The sequence below is a fragment of the Leuciscus leuciscus genome (assembly GCF_965113295.1).
Source record: "Leuciscus leuciscus genome assembly, chromosome: 23".
Classification (NCBI taxonomy): domain Eukaryota; kingdom Metazoa; phylum Chordata; class Actinopteri; order Cypriniformes; family Leuciscidae; genus Leuciscus; species Leuciscus leuciscus.
Window position 1 is genome coordinate 2,085,809 of NC_138747.1, and position 21,450 is coordinate 2,107,258.

The window sequence follows — 21,450 nt, forward strand, 5'->3', positions numbered from 1 at the left end:
GGAGCGACCAGACAGCAGAGGATTCTGTTCGCAAATCAAACAATAATTTGTCCCAAAAGAATAATTAATTCTCAATTTAGAGTTTGTTATTCGTATGGTCTGATGCGTGTGAGTGTGGGCTGTGATTGGATGATGCGGTGTCGTGATCATTCTCAAGTGTCGTGTTGCTGTTGTATCAGTCAGTGGTTAGATCAGCGTAGCAGTCTATTTAATCGGGACAAGGGAGGTCCCGTACGGGACAAATAAATTAGACCCAAAATACGGGACGTCCCGGGTAATTCGGGACAGTTGGCAACCCTAGTACTTCTGGTCATGCGCTTTGACATCAGATCCTCAATGCAAAAACTCAAGGATTGACTGAAAGTTCCAGAAGAGTTTTCCCTGTCTTGCAGCTCAGGTGCGTGTCAGCTTATCAAACATCTGCCCTCTGCTGGACAGTCATTGGAATTACACTAAAAGAAATCGTCAGGAAGACGATTTGTTCAAGTTGTTTCAAACCTGTATGAATTTCTTTTTTCTGCTGAACACAAAAGAAGATATTTTGAAAAATGTCTGTAACCAAACAGTTGATGGACCCCATTGACTTCCATAGTATTTTTTTTTCCTACTATGGAAGTCATTGGGGTCCATCAACTGTTTGGTTACCGACATTTTTCAAAATATCTTATTTTGTGTTCAGCAGAAAAAAGAAATACATACAGGTTTGAAACAACTTGAGGGTGAGTAAATGATGACAGAATTTTCATTTTTGGGCGAACTATCCCTTTAATGCAATAAATATGTGAAAACCCTTATGCAAATTATTACAAATGTATACTGACACTGTTAAGCAATTTCGTCAACTATAGTTGTTTTTAAATGTGCTATATAAATACATTTTAACTTGAAATAAAACAAAAACAAATTTAACCATGGATTTGCAATACTAACCATAGTTTAACCATATTTGTAGTAAAACTGTAGTTATACAAATAACCAATCTGCCACAAAAAAACAAAACATGGTTAGTACACTTTTAATATAATAAAACTATAGTTAATACTCGTAAGAAATAATGGTGTCAAACAAAAGTAAAAAGATGTGTAGTAAAAAGTACAGATTTAAGTTTGAAGTTGAGTATGTGTGAATATTACTAGCATTTAATGTCAACTACTCGTTTACATGTTTCACAGTTAATCATTAACGAAATATATATCCTTCCTTGTGAAATACAAAGTAAGATTTACCTCAGTGAGTGGTGGAAAATTAATTTCTGTAAACTTTTTAGACAAACAAAGTCGGTTCAACCATGAGCAACGCGAAATGGCGGAGTAAGTCCCGCCTTCTGAATAAAAGAGCCAATCGCCGAATGGTAAAGTCAATGCGTCACTGCAGCAGCCGTTAGAAGACGAGCACTTATGACTGCACATGCATTGGCAAGATTTGAGTGTTTGGAAACAAAATTTATTAGACAGTTGTTGTCAGATTTCATTGGTGATTTGATTCAAATATGAAGTTTAATCGTAAGCTTGGTGAACATCTTTGGAGAATTTGATGTTTCCCCATTCAAAGAGATAAGAGCTGTCCTTGCATTAAATGTATTTTGTGTTCCCATTAGCTCAAATAGCAAAATAAAAACTCCAAAATAGTGTTTTCACAAAAAAGAGGGAAAAAATAGAGAGAGATTGATAACGGCAGTCAGACCTAAAGGTTGAGATGCTAACGGACTTTTTCGAAGACACCATTTCTATAAAGTAAATATTCAACGGAAGCGTGTAATTTACGTGAAAGAAAGTACCAGCAAAAATTTGTATGTGCTATTTGTGTAATTGTATGGACTTAAACTTACCTGAAAGTAGTAAAAACAACAGTGAGAGAGTTTTGCAGCTGGTGTCAGTTGAGCTGCCGCCCGATTTCCATGGTAACGCCCTCCGCTTCAGTTCAAATACGACTGCGCGCGCTCATTAAAACACGAAGTCACGCAGTATTTACATAAATGTAGAATTGATGGAGTGAATTATTTGATCATCAGATCAAACATCCTGAAACTTGATAAATTACTAAGTGGATAGGCCTGTGGCCATCATCAAACTGTAAATGGAATGAGAACATGAAAGCAGTATTGACTGAGAATGTAAAACTATGTTTAAGTCATTTAGATATAATAGCTTATAATATAATAGCATATAATATAATATAATATAATATAATATAATAAAGTTTTAGAAATGGTAAACGTGGTGTAGAAATAAAATTGCAAAACATTGATTAAAAACTAGGCTACTACAATATGAAGGCATGAATATATTTTATTTTCAACATCTACTTTTGGCCTAATTTAGACCAAATCAGACAATTTGCAATGTCTATTTTTGGGCTAAACGAAGGCCATGACAGGGCGACTTGATTTAGCCCAAAAAACAACGTACAAATGACGTCTGTTGCTGGGTGGGAAAGATGTCAACTTTACCGTCACTCCCACAGCAGCTGTTAACACCCTGAGGGCAGCGTTAACTAGTTTCTTGTCATTTGATGCAAAGGTAATATGATAAAAAAGTAAAGTGTTATAATACATGTAAAAAATGTATGATGGATTTACGATGCTGATGACTGTTAAATCACGTCATCAGTCTTTGAACCGGGTCTTAGAGGCGTTTCAAAGATGGCCGCTGAGTGAAATGACTGGAGTAAACTTATTTTTCACGAGAGCGGAACTGTAGGCCACTAATATTTGGGTGAAAGTTAAACATTGTGAAAATAGCTAGTCATTCTCCTACTATATTTTATTTTCTCTAATTTCACTAAAGATGTTTGGAAGAAAAGTATATTAATATATAATCACAACAAAGGTAAACAATTTAACAAATTTCCATGAGCTGGTGATGCCACCCCTTTATTTCTCATCACAAAAGGTAGTTTAACCTGTGGCACAAATGAAGTGTGGGGTTACTGAACTTTCTCATTGTAATATTTTTTCATTGTCCCATCGTCCAGTTTGCTTGGCTCTTGAAGGTCTCAGCATCCTCAGATCTGAGCATGCGCAAGTAAAGGACATTACAATGGGGTGTTAAATGCTGAATAGACGATTTCTCACATTCAAAGTCAAGGTGACTGATTGCCTCCGGACACTTTTTACTGCTCTCATAAACTCTTATGGCCCTGCTGCCGTCCTTTGTCAAAACTCCGGAGGTCATCAAACGCAGAAACAAGAGTGAAACACAAAAAGCACTGAGACACAGAACACAACCAGAACGGCATCGCTTCAGTGAAACACAGGAGATTCATAACAAAATCAGAGAAGGTTTATTTGGTCGATAATCACCAGGCAGAGAAATCATGAAACATAAAACATATTTGATTACAAAAATATCAATTGTCTATTTTGTGAACCATTTCATGAGTTTGCATTGTGGATTCTGAGAATCTCACCAACTCCGTCAGCTGTGTTAAGCTGCGTAATAATGCTTTACTGCATTCAAAACAAACAAACATTGCATATAATGTCTGTTGCCTTTCCCTTTAAGGAAGGCAGAGGCAGATAAAATAGAGTATTTAGCACAAAAAGCAAATGTTTTATGTGTGATAAAGTAAAAAATAAAGAAATTCATGAAACACACGCAGAATTAATTGCTAAATAGTTTGTCGCATTAATTCAAAACTTGTGTTTCATGAATGAGGCCCAATGAACGAGGAATGTCACATCTTCATATTCCAGAGTTGAACTGCTGATTTGATATGGGAAAACCTATAGAAACGTGCAAAAAGATGTGACAGAGTTGCAGTTCTGGTTCGATTGTATTTGGCATCAATAAGGATGGAGGAGGGATGAAGATCTAGTCTCCTCTTCATCAGAGGAACGTCTCAGTCCAGGACAGGACGGCTCAAAGCAGTGTACATCTCTCTTTCAGGCTTTTCTTCTTCTTTCCACTCTTCTTTCCGTTCTTCTCCTTGTTCTCAGACATCTTCTTCGCCCGCACCTCCCTCATCAAGTCAAAGAACACCTGCAAACAACAGACCCCAGTTGACGCACTCACAATCATCATGTATTCTGAGAGGATCGGGATATGAAAGGCACAAAACCTTATCGACGTTGGCTCGAGTTTTGGCGGATGTTTCCACGTACTGGACGGCCCACTCGTCCGCTTTGGCTCGGGCCTCGTCCGCAGACACCTGCCTCCTTTCCTCCAAATCAGACTTATTCCCCACCACTAGCAGAGGGATTTTATCCTCCTCTGCTTTCACTCTCAGGATCTGCTCCCTGTGCGGATCAGGAACACATAAACACATATAATATGATCCTAACACAGCTCAGCCACTACTGACAATCCCTCTACAAACACGTAAAAAAAAAAAAAAATATCGAAAGCTGTCTTTTATGCTCACCAAGGCTGCATTTATTTGATGAAAAATACAGTAAAAACTGTGAAATATTATTTAAATATAAATCAGCTGTTTTCTATGGGAATATATAGTAAAGTGTAATTTATTCCTGTGATCAAAGCTGAATTTTCAGCATCATTACTCCAGTCTTCAGTGTCACATGATCCTTCACAAATCATTCTAATATGATGATTTGATGCACAAGAAACATTTCTGATTATTGTCAATGTTGAAAACAGTTTCATATGTTTGTGGAAACTGTGATGCATCTTATTTTTCAGGATTCTTTGATGAATAGAAAGCAACATTTATAGTTTACCTTATAGCAGCACCTAAATGTCTTTAATGTCACTTTTGATCAATTTTATGTATCCTTGATGATTAAAAGTATCAATTTCAATGATATCAATGATTCTAGTTTTTGTACTTTCAATCAAATAAAATGTCATTGTTTCAACTGTTTTACAATATATGGAAGTTTGTTGCGCATAAACCCCATTACAGGTTTATCATTATTATTATTTACTCACAAATAGCAGTTTCTACCCAATAAAATATTTTATATTTTGATATAACTAGAAAAACATATATTCATTATAGTGTGTGTATATATTATTATATTAAAATATATATATTATATTAGTACGTGTGTGTGTGTACTGTATATACACAACACATTTTTATACATACATACATACATACATACATACATACAAAATTAGGTGTGTCTATATATTAAAAATAATCACTTTAAAATTTAAAATTCTCTCATATAACGACTCATAAATAAAATGTCAGTTGTTGAAGGAACAGATTATAATAAATATGATGTCTGCTTACATCTTGATTTTTAGCAGTTTTAGCTTATTGTATGTCTTATATATTACAGCTCGACTCAGCATTTTGTTTCCATCAGAGTGTTGTTGTGGGCAGGATGCCGGCGTAATGATAACATCATTCTGCTCTTTCTGAGAACACACAGTGCGGTAACGGTGCTTCTTCCACACTGGGACTGAACTGAGCGTCTGTAAAGGCACTAGAACAGCAGATAAGCAGGACGTCCTGACCTGAACTCTGACGCGGCGCTGAAGGACTCTGGTTCTGTGATGGAGAACACCAGGAGAAAACCCTCTCCGCTACGGAAGTAGTTATCCCTGATGGCAGCGTAATCTTCCTGACCCGCCGTGTCCAAGATATCAATCTGCACCTCCTCTCCATCCAGCACCACCTTCTTCCTGTAACTGTCAGCCTTGGTGGGCTCGTAGTCCTCCACGAACTGAGCAACACATATTAGACGAGTAATAGTCATAATAGACATAGAGCAGACGAAGGAGAGTAAGGCCCAATCCCAATTCTACCCCTTACACACTTCACTTTCCCCTACCTCTCTGTTTTGCGCGTTCACGTGAAGGGGTAGAGTTGTCTCGATTCTCTTTTGGGTGGAGGGGTAGGGGTAGGGGTAGGGGGAAGGCCCAGATAGCCCTTAAAACGAAGATTTTTCGGGACCACACTTCAAACGAAGAGGTACGAGAAATGTCCCTGCATACACCGGCTAGAGAGGCAACATGGCTGACCCATAAATGTAAGAATTTTTGGCATTCATAAGTATTTTAACGACAAATAATCATTAGCTTTATGTTACATACAATCTTGTGTTCATATTAAGAAACGTTTGCAAAAGATTGATATAAAATTGCTGACGTTCGCTAACGATAGTCCCACAACATATTTTCATGTCTGATAACTGGTGAATGTAATTGCGGCAGGGAATTGGCTTATCTTTTACCGTACATCTGCTATGCATCTCCTGTGACGTTAGGCGTTAGCGACGACGTATAATGACGTGTAACGGTGAAGTAGTGGTGTCCCATTTCTTAGGGGAATATTTTCACCCCTACGCCTTGCCACTCTGTTTCAAGGGGCAAGGGTTAGGGGTAGGCGAAGGGTTGGGGTAGGCGAAGGGTTAGGGGTAGGCGAAGGGTTGGGGTAGGCGAAGGGTTAGGGGTAGGTGAAGGGGTATAAAATAGAATTGGGATTGGGCCTAAATGAAGGAACTCTTCCTGACTGTGATGAACAAGTAATAATCATAATAGAGCAGATGAAGGAGAGTAAATGGTATAATTTAGAAGGAAGACTGTGATGAACTCACCTCATCATACATGAACTGCAGTGTGAGAGCAGATTTCCCCACTCCGCCACTGCCAACCATGATCACCTTGTGCAGGACCAGCGAACTTTGATTTTTACTCTTATTTGCTGCCATGACTTTAGTGTTCTAGAAGAAGAAACAGACCTAGACTGCAAACATACAAAAGAATAGAAACATACATTATAAATACATATTATGCATATATTATAAGTACATTCATTATTAATATATATTATAAATACTGTAACACTTTACAATAAGGTTCATTAGTTAATCTATTAACTTACAATGAGCAATACATCTGTTACAGTAGTTATTCATCTTTGTTCATATTATTTTCATGTTCATTGTTTATTCAAGTTAGTTCAGAGTCCATTAACTAATGTTAACAAATACAACCTTTGATTTTAATAATGTATTAGTAAATGTTGAAATTAATATTAACTGAGATTAATAAATGCTGAGGAAGTATTGTTCATTCTTAGTTCATGTTAACTAAGGTAGTCAACTAATGTTAACTAATGAACCTTATTGTAAAGTGTTACCATAAATACATATATATTATTAATAACATATTATAAATGCATACATATTATTAATATAAAATCCAAATAAATACACCTTAAATTGTGATCAACTGTGTGCATCCATCCATCTATATGATAATACCATGTTTATAGGTCATGTACCATGATAGTACCATGGTTTTCTTTGACATACAACGTAAATACTACGGAACTGAATATGAATAATCATTTACTATTATGGTACACTGTAAAAGTACCATGGTACCGTCAGCCATAGCACTTCTTTGTAAGGACAACAGTATCAGTAAGAAACAGAAAACAACACTACATTACTAAAATGTACTAAAAAGTATAAAGCAAGCTGTTGTAAAATTGAATAAAGCTATTTTCACTTTTCCATCCCGCGGACACAGAGACACCACCCCTTCCTTATTGTTATAGGCGAGAGCCCGCCTCCTCTAGCTCTTGATTGGTTCAACAGACAAATTATAAGGCGGGTCCTCCTCTACTCTGCCTCTCATTGGATGTGAAAACAGTCAATCACAGAGTTTTCCCACAAAGACTCCATCCGAGGAAATACCTCAGATCTGCAAAGTTTTCGTCTGCGCAAACTGATCTGAAACATTTTTAAACTGATCAAAACAACGTAAAGTCTCATAGATCACTCACCGGAAGTTTGATCTGTGAAGGGCCAGTGATTTGATTGGAATGTATACGCGGTTAAAACATAATTCTGTCACCCGGGATCAAATCCACTACTCCCGTCCCGTACAAGCTACACCGTCCCGCCCACCGGATATTCAAATTACAAGGATATGACGCCATTACACCATGTATGGATATTTCGGCTAAGGTAGTCTTTATTTTGATTTGTGATAAAGTATGATGATTTTTCATATGATGTGCAAAATTCTATAAAACATATGTTTTTACATATTGCTTTAACTCATCAAAATAAGTTCAGCAATTGAAAAAATATATATGTTATACACGATTCAGCAATTTTTTTTAGTCAGTTTAGTGTAATTTAAGTTGTAATGACTTAAAAATAAAAAAAAAACTTAAAAATGTAAGGCAGCAACTTTACTGTGACATTTTCTGTACACTGCATATGTTTATATTTATTTGTATACAGGCTATATACACATACATACATATATATATATATATATGTGTGTGTGTGTGTGTGTGTGTGTGTGTGTGTGTGTGTGTGTGTGTGTGTGTGTGTGTGTGTGTATTAATAATTAATTTGCATATAGATATAATAACTATATAATGTGCTAATGCAGTTATAGGTGTCAAGTATACGCAGGACTTGTGAGTTCTTAATTTGGCGAGTGGTGGCGCTGTTTTACAACTTTAAACTTCATCAGTGAGGCGCTATCGGTTATAAACCACTGGACTATTTTATTCAGATTAATGTAAAATAAAATTAGGCCTACCCTTTAGTCAAGTACTTTTTATTTTAAGAGACCCTCTTTGCACTTGTTCTATTTAAAAACATCTAGGCTACTGTGGTGTGTTTTTAGTCATAGCCTACTTTTCAAACTCTTTCTGCTAGATCTAGTTAGTGAGGTTTAAAAGAGCTTCTCTGGCGCCTGTTTAACCAGTTTACGAGTTCACACTTTCATTCACTCAAAACAGTTAAAAGTTTTGCTCATTTACTTTCCAAGACTGAAACACAGTGGCTGTGAAGGGTTTGATTCAAAGAGGACGCTTCATCACTTCAGACCCACAGTTCGCCTTTTGACCTTGATTAAGCAAAATGATCCATAATCACCTAAAATCATGTCGTTTTGCTTTTGCGTACTTAGCAGCAAAATAAAAAAAAGTGTCTTTACCCTTTTAAAAGGATATGTTGATCTGAATAAATACACACTCTGAAATATGCTGGGTTGTTTCAACCCATGTTTGGGTCAAATATGGACAAATACAACCATTGAGTTAAAAAAAATAAATAAACCAACCGTTGGGTTTAAGAATTAAAAAATAAATAAATAAAAATAAACCAACGGTTGGGTTCGTCCATATCTGACCCAAACATGGGTTGAAACAACCCAGCATTATAATAGGCAGGCTATATCAAAATATAATATTTTGTACACTGCATGACTAAAACCATTTTATATGCCTATACTTCATATATATAACCTTAAGGTAAAAGTACTTTTTTTGCATGTAATTTTATTTTTATAGGCTAATTTTAACTCGCAGAAATGATATTATATTGGACCGATCATTACTGTATTCTATATTAGGTGTATTGTGCATTTCAACACATTTTGATAAGCACTGCATTTTTTTTCCTGCTAGAAATGTGCATTAGTCCTGCCACAGATCCCGAGGTTTCTCTACCTCTGACTGGAGTTGGCGGATCGACCCACGTGGTTCTCCAGTCCCGTATAAAAACTTTCCAGAGGCTCCAAAGCGACACAATGTCTGTTTGCGCGAGAAAAAAGCTGAAGCTCCAGAACACCATCCCGAGAGCTATGATGAAGAAGTATTTGGGAAACGTACACTGGAAGTCAAAATGCCCAACACAAGAGAACGGGATCTTCCACTGAAGAACTGAAAACAAAGGCTAAACGGCGAATGATTATTTGGAAACACTGTGGGGAAACTGACTGGTTTGCGCTCGCTTCCCTTAATCATGGATGATTTTAACTCAAAAGCGTGAAGAAATCACCGGGACAAATCATAACAGCTCCTTTGTTTAGTCTGTGGGGTTTTTGACGCGTAATACTGAGATGCCATGACGCGTCGGACTTGTGCGTAAAAGCGCGGCTGAACGCGGACAGATCTCAAGAGCTCTGCTTATACGTTCCTATTTATCCAACATCATACACGAATCGTATGGTGTAACGGGCCGTTCTCACTGTGATATCGATCCGAGTTGAACAAGCATCCTGGAGTGACCAAAAACAAGAGGAACATATTCAAGCCGCTCACAGGATTTATTGCGTTTATATTGCTATTTCATAAACCGGATCATCTCTACGAGTGGATATTACAGCCTTTCCCCACTTATTAAGCGCCACTTTTTTCGGAGTTGGAGGAGGCGGATACGAACTTGGCCGCTTTCATCTCCATCAATCCAGCTCTCCAGCTTTCCAGCAGTTTATCATCACAGAAGATGAAAAGCTTGATGTTCGAAGTGCTTTGTTTAGTGTCCTTCCTCGTCTCCACCCGCTGCACACCGGCACCGGACACTGAAGCGCACAGCACCGGCCCGAGCTGCGCGTCCTGTGGGCTCAGCCAGACCGATGGACCCACGCGGGTGGACGTGGATTTCCTGGAGGCCGTGAAGAGGCACATCTTGAGCCGGTTACAGATGAGGGACAGACCCAACATCACACACCCCGTCCCGAAGGCGGCGATGGTGACCGCGCTCAAGAAGCTCCACGCCGGGAAGGTGCGCGAGGACGGGAGGGTGGAGATCCCGAACCTGGACGGGCACGCCACGTCCATGAACGAGGTGGAGGAGGAGACCTCGGAGATCATCAGCTTCGCCGAGACAGGTGTGTGTTTGAGGCGGGTCTGTGCGCGCGCTTTTACGCGTGCACTGTAAAACCAACCCGGTCACATTAAATGCGTTTCTATAGCACGCATTGTGTTTATCGTGTAATTTATACGTGAAAATGAGTTTTTTTACGTGCATATGATACGCATGGGTAGGTTTAGTAGTGGTGTGGGGTACGCATTATACGTTTGGGTAGGATTAGTGTATAGAGACGCATTTTCATGAGATCAGGCTGGTAAAACATATTGTTGGTCTAACTTAAAAAAAATAAGTTACCTGGTTGCCTTAAAATGTTGAGTTCATTGAAATTAAACATTTTAGTTAATGTAATGAAGGAGATTGGTTTAATCAATAGAAACTCAAAATGTTATGTTATCTGGACCACATGTAAAATCTAAGTTGATTTGACAAAAGATAAAAAAAAGTTGTGATAACAAAATTATTATATATTGTATGTAATTATGATTGTGATTTTTTTTTTAAAGTCAGTTTAATGTAATTTAAGTTGAAATGACTTAAACATCTAAGTTGATTGTATTTAAAAATTTAAGGCAGCAACTTTTTTTTTACATTGTAGAAACATTAAACTGTGGCCAATGGAAAATGTAATTACTAAATTGTACTAAATTAAGACATGTGACAACTTGCCCCGGCCTGACATTCATGACCCTTTAACTTTCAGTTCAGATGCATGTCAGCGTTTTTATTGTCAAAAATATTGCATTTTCATTCTGGAGGACAGAAGTCACAAAAAAGATCCTAGAAAGGTGTTTGAAATCATCAAAGAGAGAAAAGCACCAAAACCCCAGTTACTGACTCTCTTGTGTGACAACTAGCCCCGCTCTGCCTCATTTATGGGGTGATACTCATGTTAAAGGTTATTTAAAATCATTTCAGGCTGTTTAGGTTGCTATATGATTCATTGGAGGATCAAACAAGTTTTTGATGTTTCATTATAGGATCTTCAGATCAGTGTTTTGGTCTTTAAGGCATTAGACCATCTAATCTTTTTGTTCTATTCAGAACCCTTTTAAGAGCATCAAAAAGAGCATTTAAAGTCATCTCACACAGAAAACTGTTCATGCATCCACAATCCAGTTAAAGACTGCAACTCATAAATCAACTAATGAGATCAAAATGCATGACAGATCTATTACCTGACATCAGCGAAACATGAAAACACACACAGCACAACTTTCAGATAACTACAGTGTAGAGTATGTTTTGTATACAGGACTGAGAAAGACTAAAAGTGGGTGAAATGCTGTTAAATCATCGTTATAGTCTACCATGGTGATCTCATTACATCATGAGCGCACATCTTTTACAAAGACAAAAGGTGTTTGTCTTGTTTCATGAACTTCCGAAATGTCTTTTCTTCTATTGACGTCAAATAGCTAGTAATTTAATATTAGTTAATGCAATAAAGAGGACGTCTTTCCCTTTAGATTCCATAAAGAAGAGAATTGGGATGCATGCGGTACAAACTCACATTCAGATCTACTGAATCACATCCCGTCTCTCATTTTTTCCACTTAAATATCCTGTTACATTCAAAAGTCCGTCACATTATGCAAGTAAAATGGGATGCAAAGAGCGTTTCATGTTGACTTCAAGTTTTTTCAGCAATGTATCGTAGAATTTGCTAAACAAATTCAGCAGCTCGCAGCAAATCTGAGTTCAGGTCAAACTGCGATCAGAAGCAAAGACACTCGAAACCCTTTCTCAGTAAAGCACACATTCAGAAGGGTCACGTTGAATCTTTTACTAACCCGTTGCAAGCGCTGCCCTCCGTCCCGGTGCTGCAAACCAGGCATTCATCAAGTCCTGCACGAGATTGCAAGCACAATTTGGGCCGCAATTATTGAATCCAGTGCAGACCTGGACCTTTGACCTTTTGTGCTGTGTTGTTCAGTGGCTGCCAAGATGAGACTCGCACCCGGACGAGATCCAGGGACAATTTACCCAAATGCCTCATGATTTAAAACTGAAAATGACTGGTGAACTATTGTGTTGCTCTGCCATTCCTGATCGATTCAGGTTAAGTGATCGATATGTTCCTGGCGTCGTCTGATGCTTTTACAGCATGTGTTGCTAAAGGAAGGTTGTTTTTTGTTTTGCAGATTTGCTAAAATTAAGTCTGATGGTTTTATTCTTTATGCTTTGCTCAAAAGAATCTTAAAGTCATCATCAAATGTCGACTGCAACCCATTTAACATCCATAATGTGACATATTTCAGAACGAAACGGACAGAAACATAAAACTTAATGGTTTTATTCATGAGGATTTTAATAGATGGAACAAAGTGCTTTTATGAAGGTGGTTGAAACTGAAGACAGACTGATGACGAAGGAGCAAAGGCATTTCAGATGAAGAACAAGTTATTATATTTGAATGAAAGATTATAAAGAATACTTTTTGTTTAGAAAAACATGCACAGATGAATCATTCACAATCATAAAATAAAATGCAGCTCAAAGTGCTTGACAGGTCAGAATATAAAAAATACAAATATAAATGTAATAAAATAAATGAAAAAATAAGATAGAAATGTGTATAAATTCAGTCATTTATTTTATTTTTAACTTTCATTAGTATGTCATAAAAACATTATGTTGTGTTTAATGCTTCAACTATGAATAATAGAAAAATATTTGAAATATACAACAAGAAAATACATTTTCAAGGAAGTTAAAACAATTAATAATATAAAAATTCTGTTAAAAAAAAGTAATAGTAAAGAAATTTGTGCTGTGAAATCGATTAATCGTGATTAATCGCATCTAACAAAAGTTTGTTTATATAATATGTGTGTATATATATTATTATATTTATATATACATATTATATGTGAGTATCTGTATATATACATACACACGCACACATATATATGTACACGCATATATATTTGTATAAACAAACTTTTATGCTATATGCGATTAATTGTGATTAATCGATTTGACAGCCCTAAAAAATACATAAAGTAACCTAAATATCTTCCTCAAAAACCAACTCAAGACATGCGTTAAGAAAGTAATGAATTATGCACAAACAGAGCAGTTTTGTGCGGTTGGCGTGGCTGGACGGAGCGTCCCGGAGCGGCTCTGGATGCTGGGAGCTGTGGAGCCACTGGTGGGCCTGTGTGGGGTGACCTCAGGACATGAGCGCTGGAACACATCCAGAATCTTCTGGAGGATCTGGTTCTCTGTAAGAATGAAGCTGCCCTGCGCTGGCAGAGGCCAAGTGAGTCCCTCTAGGTTTCTGTGACATCTTAATGGTGTGTGGAGACTCAGGTGAGGACGAGTGCCAAGAGGGAGAGTTTGCTCGCGCTGTCTATTAGAGCCCAGTGATGAATGTGCTCCGCGCTTTACTAAAGGCCTGAATCGAAGCGGGAAGCCGTCCAACCTGTGATCTTGCGTTCGCTCTTGTTTTTAGCTTTGCTTTTACGCTTTGATTTGGCCAGCTGGAACTGGTAGTGACAGTAAACACCATCCCTCCTGTGTTCAGTCCAGTTCAGGCATCACTAGTGCTCGTATTTAGGGTTCGTGAACTCAACAAACCCGTAAAGCTAAGGGGGATTTCAGTTGAACAGGAACTGGAAGTGTATAAAGCAAGCAGTGAGTTTGTTGTTTGTCCTGATGGTGTTTGGATGAAGCCACAGCTAATGACACTTCTGTCTTTCTGTGTTTCCTGATAGTTTGTCTCAGTGATTTGGCTTCAGAAAGTGGGTTTTCTTTAAGACTGTTTTGAGTGTATAGTCAGAGAAACAACAAGCACGTAACTCTTAATGTTTTTCTGATGCCAAACTTTTATTTTGAAAAAGACGTGCGTGAAATATGTTTAATATGGAAGCTTGTTTATAAACAAGAAATAAAACAAATACATTTTATTTCACAATTCTGACTTTATAACTCGCAACCCAGTGGTTTAGAAAATGAATGGATGGATGATTTAGACTCTCCCAGTGCATTATGGGTATTCTCTAACAATGTTATTGAGGTGCATTGTGGGATTGAATGAGTGCACTCGATAATGTCCACTATGGTCAAAAAAAAAAAAATCCATAACTGCCAAAAAATTCCATAACTGGTACATAACTCGAGTGAGTGTGTGTGTGTGTGTGTGAGTGAGTGAGTGAGTGTGTGTGTGTGAGTCAGTGAGTGTGTGTGTGTGTGTGTGAGTCAGTGAGTGTGTGTGTGTGTGTGTGTGTGTGTGTGTGTGTGTGTGTGTGTGTGAGTGAGTGAGTGAGTGAGTGAGTGAGTGAGTGAGTGAGTGTGTGAGTGAGTAAGTCAGTGAGTGTGTGTGTGTGTGTGTGTGTGAGTGTGAGTGTGAGTGTGAGTGTGTGTGTGAGTGAGTGAGTGAGTGAGTGAGTGAGTGAGTGTGTGAGTGAGTGAGTAAGTCAGTGAGTGTGTGTGTGTGTGTGTGTGTGTGTGCGTGTGTGTTTGTGTGAGTGAGTGTGTGTGTGTGTGTGTGTGTGTGTGTGTGTGTGTGTGTGTGTGTGTGTGAGGCAACCTTTTTGGTGAAATGACCAAAAATGTGGGTCCACTGTTGGTCCCACGGCCAAACTACTTATATCTAACTTAATCTGCAAGCATACAGTATACTCGTGATATAAAGCAAATATATATAATTATATACAACTTTATTCGCATACATACAGTATACTTACATAAAGAGATATAAACTTGGATTGCTTAAGCTGATTTCTTGTATCATTGCAAAATGTAAACTATATCATCGCACAGCTCCAATCTGCTAAATGCATCTGCTAAGATATATACATTAACTTCATTATTTCCTGTAAAGCTACTTTGGAATAATGTATTGTGAACAGCTCTATATAAATATATTATACTTGACTTCTCTTCACTTCACTCTAACCCTGTGAATGTGCATTAATGCCCCCAAAAAGCCCCTTTTCTGATGATATAAAACATTATAATTATAGTGCAATATTATTAGCATTTTTATATATTACTATTATTGTTATATATTAGTAGGATTTTTGTTTGAGGTTTAATATAATCAAATTTGAATGTGCACTTAAGGAAGTTTACCCAAAAATGAACATGTTCCCAGGAAGCATCATATCATGTAATATTGTTTGTTATTGATACTAATGAAAGTCTTCACAAAGTATTACCTCTAATTCAGCAAGACAGAGTTTACATTTAAATGAGTTACAGTGAAACCAAATGTGATTATCCAATCAGAGGCCTGCGAGCCGCCCATGTGACCGGCTCACATCTCTCTCTCTCTCTCTGCACAGCTGCGCACTTAATCCACACAATTATACACATGCACACATAACTTATATATCATAATGACATATACAGAATATTTTTAGATTTATTTTTAAACATTTGTGTTTTATGTGTGTTTTGCGGATAGCTTTCAGACAGATTCCAGACGGCTCAGATTTATTAATCCTCTCAGTGCATTAAAGAGCAGCAGAAACATCATATTTCTTGTGTTATGTCGAAGTCTGCAGTGGGAAGAAGCGAGTGAGAGAAAACAGATTAGTTGGTTTGCTAATTCAAGCATCAGTATCAAGTATAAGTGCATGTGATGTGATCAGATGCACAAGTTGAAAGACACAAAAAGCACATAACACATTGATGTGCATGTGGATAAGTTAGTATATGTCATTTGGAAGAAGAAAGAATACATTTTGATTGTTTTGGTGGCTCCAAAAGCGTTCAGTGTCATGTAAATGTGCTTCTTTTGTGAATGTCGTAGGGTTGTGCTTGATCGCTCTCACTGTACCGCTGTATGTCGACTCCTGTGATGCGTTTCCTGTGATGTCACGCGGCTCATTGTGCGCTCTCTGCGGCTCAGCAGCTTTTGCTGGGAAGTTGTGTTGTGTTCTCATAAACTCTCTCAGTCCTGTCATCTCCATCCAGACCCCCGACAGCACTGGATCCGACCCCAGAACGAGACACACAGGAGATCAGCTAGAGCCAACGCTCTCCAGAACATGTCCGGGTCACAAATCTGAAGAATCAAATGCAAAATAATATTATAAAGATAGGACTTGTGCATTGTGACATTATTTAAATTTCAAAGTATTTATACATAATAGTAGGCCTTTGATTTATGTTGAATTTAAGTTTCATTTAAGTTTTAGTAAAGTAAAATGTTACTAATTAAAGCAATCAAGAATATGTGCGCGGTCATATTTTACCCTAAAATCAGACATAAAAAATTAGATTTTGCATAAAGGACGAATATTATTTGTTAATTTTGGCATTTTTTTCCAACCTTTCGAAACCATGTTCGGGTAATATTTGACCCTAAATCAGAAATAAAAAATGTATTTCTTTGCACAAATATCTATTATATTTTGCACAAAATTAAGCTTGAAGTTTCATTTTAAGTTTAATAAAATAAAAGGTTTATTTTTAATAAAAGGTTTAACTTTCAACAACATGTGCGGGTCATAAGAACAGACATAAGAAATTATATTTTTCACAAAGATCTATTATGTTCTGCAAAAATGTAGTTTATTTATAGGACAAAAATGCATGCAAGTGTTTTAAGTGTTACGTTTATTGTTATGAAAAATGTAAATACTTCATTTTAAGTATTATAGTATTATATTCATATTAATACTATTTTACATTTTTATATGAAATATACATTTTCAAAAACATGCTTTGCTCTAAAACTGTGAGAAAATCAAAGCCATATATCTAAACAAGTTGTGTTCAAAATTTGAGCTTGATATCTCAAAAAATTAGCTTTCAGTCAGATGTTGTTCGGCTGCAGTACCAAAAGTGTCCACTAGATGAAATTCGTCTCCCATTCATTTCCAATGCGCTCATTTTTGACCATGAGGAGCGTTGTGACTATTTTTTTTCAGGACCATTTAACCTGTTCGAATCATGTCCATGATTTTTTTTTTTGTCTTCACACAGCAAGTGCCAAAACTTTACCAAGTTTCGTACCATTCTGATAAAAAAAAAAAAGTAAAATATTTCTGTCAAAAATGACCGAAGAGCACTAACAGTAATGATGAAATGCACTGAGCTGATCATGTTTTCTCCTCTCTTGATCCCACAGACGAGTCTCTGACCTCCAAAACCAGCCTGTTTTTCGTGATCTCCAACGAGGGCAACCAGAACCTGCACGTGTCCCAGGCGAACCTGTGGTTATACTTCAAACTCCTGCCTAATGTTTTGGAGAAGGGCTCCCGGAGGAAGATCACGGTCAAGGTTTACTCGCAGGAGCCGGGTGTCGGGAGCAAGTGGAACTTGGTGGAGAAGCGCGTGGATCTTAAACGCAGCGGCTGGCACACTTTTCCGTTGACGGACGCCGTGCAGATGGTTTTCTCCAAGGGCGATCGCCGGCAAAACCTGGACGTTCGGTGCGAGGGATGTGACAAGATGGGAATCGTGCCTGTTTTGGTGAACACAAACGACGAGTCTCACCGCCCCTTCCTGGTTGTTCAAGCGAGAGCTTCGGACAACAAACATCGCATCCGAAAACGAGGCCTAGAATGCGACGGGAGCAGTAGCTTGTGTTGCCGACAACAGTTTTACATCGATTTCCGCCTCATCGGCTGGAACGATTGGATCATCGCCCCGTCTGGGTACTTTGGGAATTATTGCGAAGGGAATTGTCCCGCGTACATGGCCGGGGTTCCCGGATCGGCTTCGTCCTTCCACACCGCTGTGGTGAACCAATACCGCATGCGGGGAATGAGTCCAGGATCCATGAACTCCTGCTGCATCCCGACCAAACTGAGCACCATGTCCATGCTGTACTTCGACGACGAATACAACATCGTGAAACGGGACGTTCCCAACATGATCGTCGAGGAGTGCGGCTGCGCTTGAGAAAAAAAAAAATCTAAAAATATCATAGCGAGAACGTAATATTTATGACTTAAATGAGTAGTTCACTTCAGAATTAAATGATAATGATAATTTCCTGATAATTTCCTCACCCCCATAGCATCCAAGATTCATGTCTTTCTTTCCTCAGTCGAACAGAAATGAAGGTTTTTGAGGAAAACATTTCAGGATTTTTCTCCATGTAGTGACTTCAATGGGGTCCAACAGTTTGAAGGTCCAAATTGCAGTTTTAATGCAGCTTTAAAGGCTCTACACGATGCCAGATGATGAATAAGAGTCTTATCTAGCCAAACCATCAGCCATTTTATAACAAAAATAAACATTTATATACTTTTTAACCACAAATGCTTGTCTTGCACGTCCACGACTTCACGCATTACGTAATCACGTTGTGTAACGTAGGCGGAAAATGTAGTGTAGGGTGAAAAACTCCATCTCATTTTCTCCTCCGACTTCAAAATCGACCGACATAGTTGTTTTACCTTTTATTTATTTATTTATTTATTTTTGTAAATGGCGTTTGGCTTTGTAAACACTAGATCTATACTTCCGCCTTCGTCACGCGTGACCTTTCAATGTGATTGCGCAATGTGTGGCGCATCACAGCACAGACCAGCATTTGTGGTTAAAAAGTATATAAATGTTTATTTTTGTTATAAAATGGCTGATGGTTTGTCTAGATAAGACTCTTATTCATCCTCTGGCATCGTGTCGAGCCTTTAAAGCTGCATTCAAACTGCAATTTGGACCCTCAACCCGTTGGACCCCATTGAAGTCACTATATGGAGAAAAATCCTGAAATGTTTTCTTCAAAAACCTTAGTTTTTTTTCGACCGAAGAAAGAAAGACATGAACATCTTGGATGACGTGGGGGGTGAGTAAATTATCAGTAAGTTTTAGTTCTGACGTGGACTAATCCTTTAAGGTGCGGTCTAATATCATGTGCAAAAACGGTAAACTATCAAGAGCAAAATCTCGATATTTCGCAGAGCAACAATAAATGTGACCGCGTCTTTATCCATGCTCACACATCCACATTCAAACACACACCCCAACTCTTCCACGCATCTTTGTACATATATTTATGTATGTTCTTTAACCATCGAGTGATTTAGTTCCTGTCTACAGGTTTGTACGATTCCCTTAGCTTTCACATCAAAGCGATGGGAACGTCTTTAGCTCTCTTGTAATAATGGAACAAACTGAAAGAGGTGATCTGAAAGACATTTATATCCATGTGTACCTGCCCAGAACTGAATCGAAAAGCACTGACCATCTTCTCAAAACAACGTCAGCACTTCCCACAATGAGTGACAACCAGTCCATCCCAGAGCGTCCGTCGCGAACATCTGCAACAAAACGTTCGGGGTTTCTCCACAGACATGAGGTGTATTCATAAGTCATGAGGCATGTGTCTTTTTGTGTCTCGGGAACCTGATTATTCACGCAACAAGCCGAGGACGCACTGAACGGCGTGTGCAAACTAACGGCGCCCTTGATAAACGCGCTTCTAAAACACCAGTGAATCAAGCGATCTCATGGTGCAGCATAGCACTTGCAAAAAATAAATAAATTGTAAATGCACAATATAAAGCACTTCGCCTTCGAAGGTACCAAGTGGTTCACAATTCTTCTGAAATAAGTGCCGCACAAGCTATGCAATGTATAGTAGTGACCTACACCGGATGACCCACACTATAGCTACTTGTTATGAACTGTTTTCAATACTTGAAATGTAAACTTTCGCTTCCTTCTCTGAGCGGATGGTTGTTACAATGTTTGCACTGAAGTTGCATTATTAGTAAAGAAGAAGAAAAAAAACCTGCCATTGAAAAAAAAGAAAGTTATTTTTATAGAAGCAATTAAATGCTGTTCAAATGTATTATACCGAATTATGGAACCAAAGAGGCCAAGACTTTAGCTATTGTGAGACGACGAGGCCATCGGATTCTTTTGTAAGATACTTTTTAAATGCGCAAGAGGCCTAAACGATGTATCAGGGTACAATAGAATGGATTCCATTTCCAAGTTGTTTTTTGTACAGTAGATAAATGGAATATTTCATATTTTTCCATCAATTTTAATTGTCTTTTTTTTTTTTTTTTTTTGCCAGTTTTCTATTTAATACTTCTAGCATCTATTCCGGAATCATTTAGAGTCAAATACATGCCATCTCTGTACAGCTTATGTAAGATAAAAATGCTTTTAAATATTTTGTTCTTTGTAACTATTATGAAATAAATTTCTTATTCTGCATCAAGACTGACTGCCTTGTGTTACATTTACATTCATGCATGTTGAGGACACTTTTATCCACAGCGATACACTTTATCAGTTCATGCATTCCCTGGGAATCGAATGCATTACCTTTGGTGTTGCTGAACTGAGGTCATGGTTTCGATTTCCAGGAAATGCATGCACTTTTGTGTTCGAATTTTAAGAAATATACTTTGTTTGCTAAAGCAAGCCTCACTATGACTAGTTGCACAAACCTTTAACCCTAAATATTAATCTGCAGTGTGTATTTTTCATGGTTTGCGCTAAATAAATGCTGTTCTTTTGAACTTTAGTCACCAAAGAAAACTGACAAAAATGTATCCACAAAAAATATTAAGCAGCACAACTCTTTTAACACTGATAATAATAAGAGTCATTATTAATAATTGAGCACCAAATAATAATTGAGCATCAAATCATCATATCAGAATGATTTCTGAAGGATCATGTGACACTGAAGACTGGAGTAATGATGCTGAAAATTCAGCTTTGATCACAGGAATAAATTACATTTTACAATATATTCACATAGAAAAAATCTATTTTAAATGGTAATAATATTTCACTTTTATTACTGTATTTTTGATCAAATGAATGCAGCAATGGTGAGCAGAAGAGACTTCTCAAGCTGTAAAATAATCTGAAAATCTTCCAGTCAGCTACAACTCTAAAATCTAATATTGCACCGTTTGATATGCCGTTTATGAGACACACGAGAACCAATGTTTGATATCATTGACGTCCCAACTGTACTATTGACA

At 37.7% G+C, this 21,450-nt stretch overlaps 2 protein-coding genes across 2 annotated transcripts; one reads left to right on the forward strand and one right to left on the reverse strand.

Annotated features, from left to right (window-relative positions):
- Nucleotides 1-3,259: 3,259 nt before the first annotated feature.
- ralbb (v-ral simian leukemia viral oncogene homolog Bb (ras related)) lies at nucleotides 3,260-7,838 on the reverse strand. Its single transcript, XM_082155163.1, has 5 exons — nucleotides 7,705-7,838; nucleotides 6,509-6,657; nucleotides 5,427-5,635; nucleotides 4,060-4,237; nucleotides 3,260-3,980 (listed from the first exon to the last, which is right to left on the reverse strand). Exons 2-5 carry the CDS (start codon nucleotides 6,620-6,622, stop codon nucleotides 3,861-3,863), a joined length of 621 nt encoding a protein of 206 aa, XP_082011289.1. The 5' UTR covers nucleotides 6,623-6,657; nucleotides 7,705-7,838; the 3' UTR covers nucleotides 3,260-3,860.
- Nucleotides 7,759-20,668, forward strand: LOC309487487 (inhibin beta B chain). The gene is made up of 3 exons (XM_082155162.1): nucleotides 7,759-7,888; nucleotides 9,349-10,553; nucleotides 17,619-20,668. Exons 2-3 carry the CDS (start codon nucleotides 10,169-10,171, stop codon nucleotides 18,392-18,394), a joined length of 1,161 nt encoding a protein of 386 aa, XP_082011288.1. The 5' UTR covers nucleotides 7,759-7,888; nucleotides 9,349-10,168; the 3' UTR covers nucleotides 18,395-20,668.
- Nucleotides 20,669-21,450: the final 782 nt, after the last annotated feature.

Bases quoted from the DNA above. Each gene is read 5' to 3' on its own strand.
- ralbb (XM_082155163.1), bottom strand. From the start codon at position 6,622: ATGGCAGCAAATAAGAGTAAAAATCAAAGTTCGCTGGTCCTGCACAAG. The intron at 5,636-6,508 runs GTGAGTTCATCA...TGTGTTGCTCAG, and splicing joins TGCAGTTCATGTATGATGAG to TTCGTGGAGGACTACGAGCC. The intron at 4,238-5,426 runs GTCAGGACGTCC...TGATCCGCACAG, and splicing joins AGCGCCGCGTCAGAGTTCAG to GGAGCAGATCCTGAGAGTGA.
- LOC309487487 (XM_082155162.1), top strand. From the start codon at position 10,169: ATGAAAAGCTTGATGTTCGAAGTGCTTTGTTTAGTGTCCTTCCTCGTC. The intron at 10,554-17,618 runs GTGTGTGTTTGA...TTGATCCCACAG, and splicing joins CATCAGCTTCGCCGAGACAG to ACGAGTCTCTGACCTCCAAA.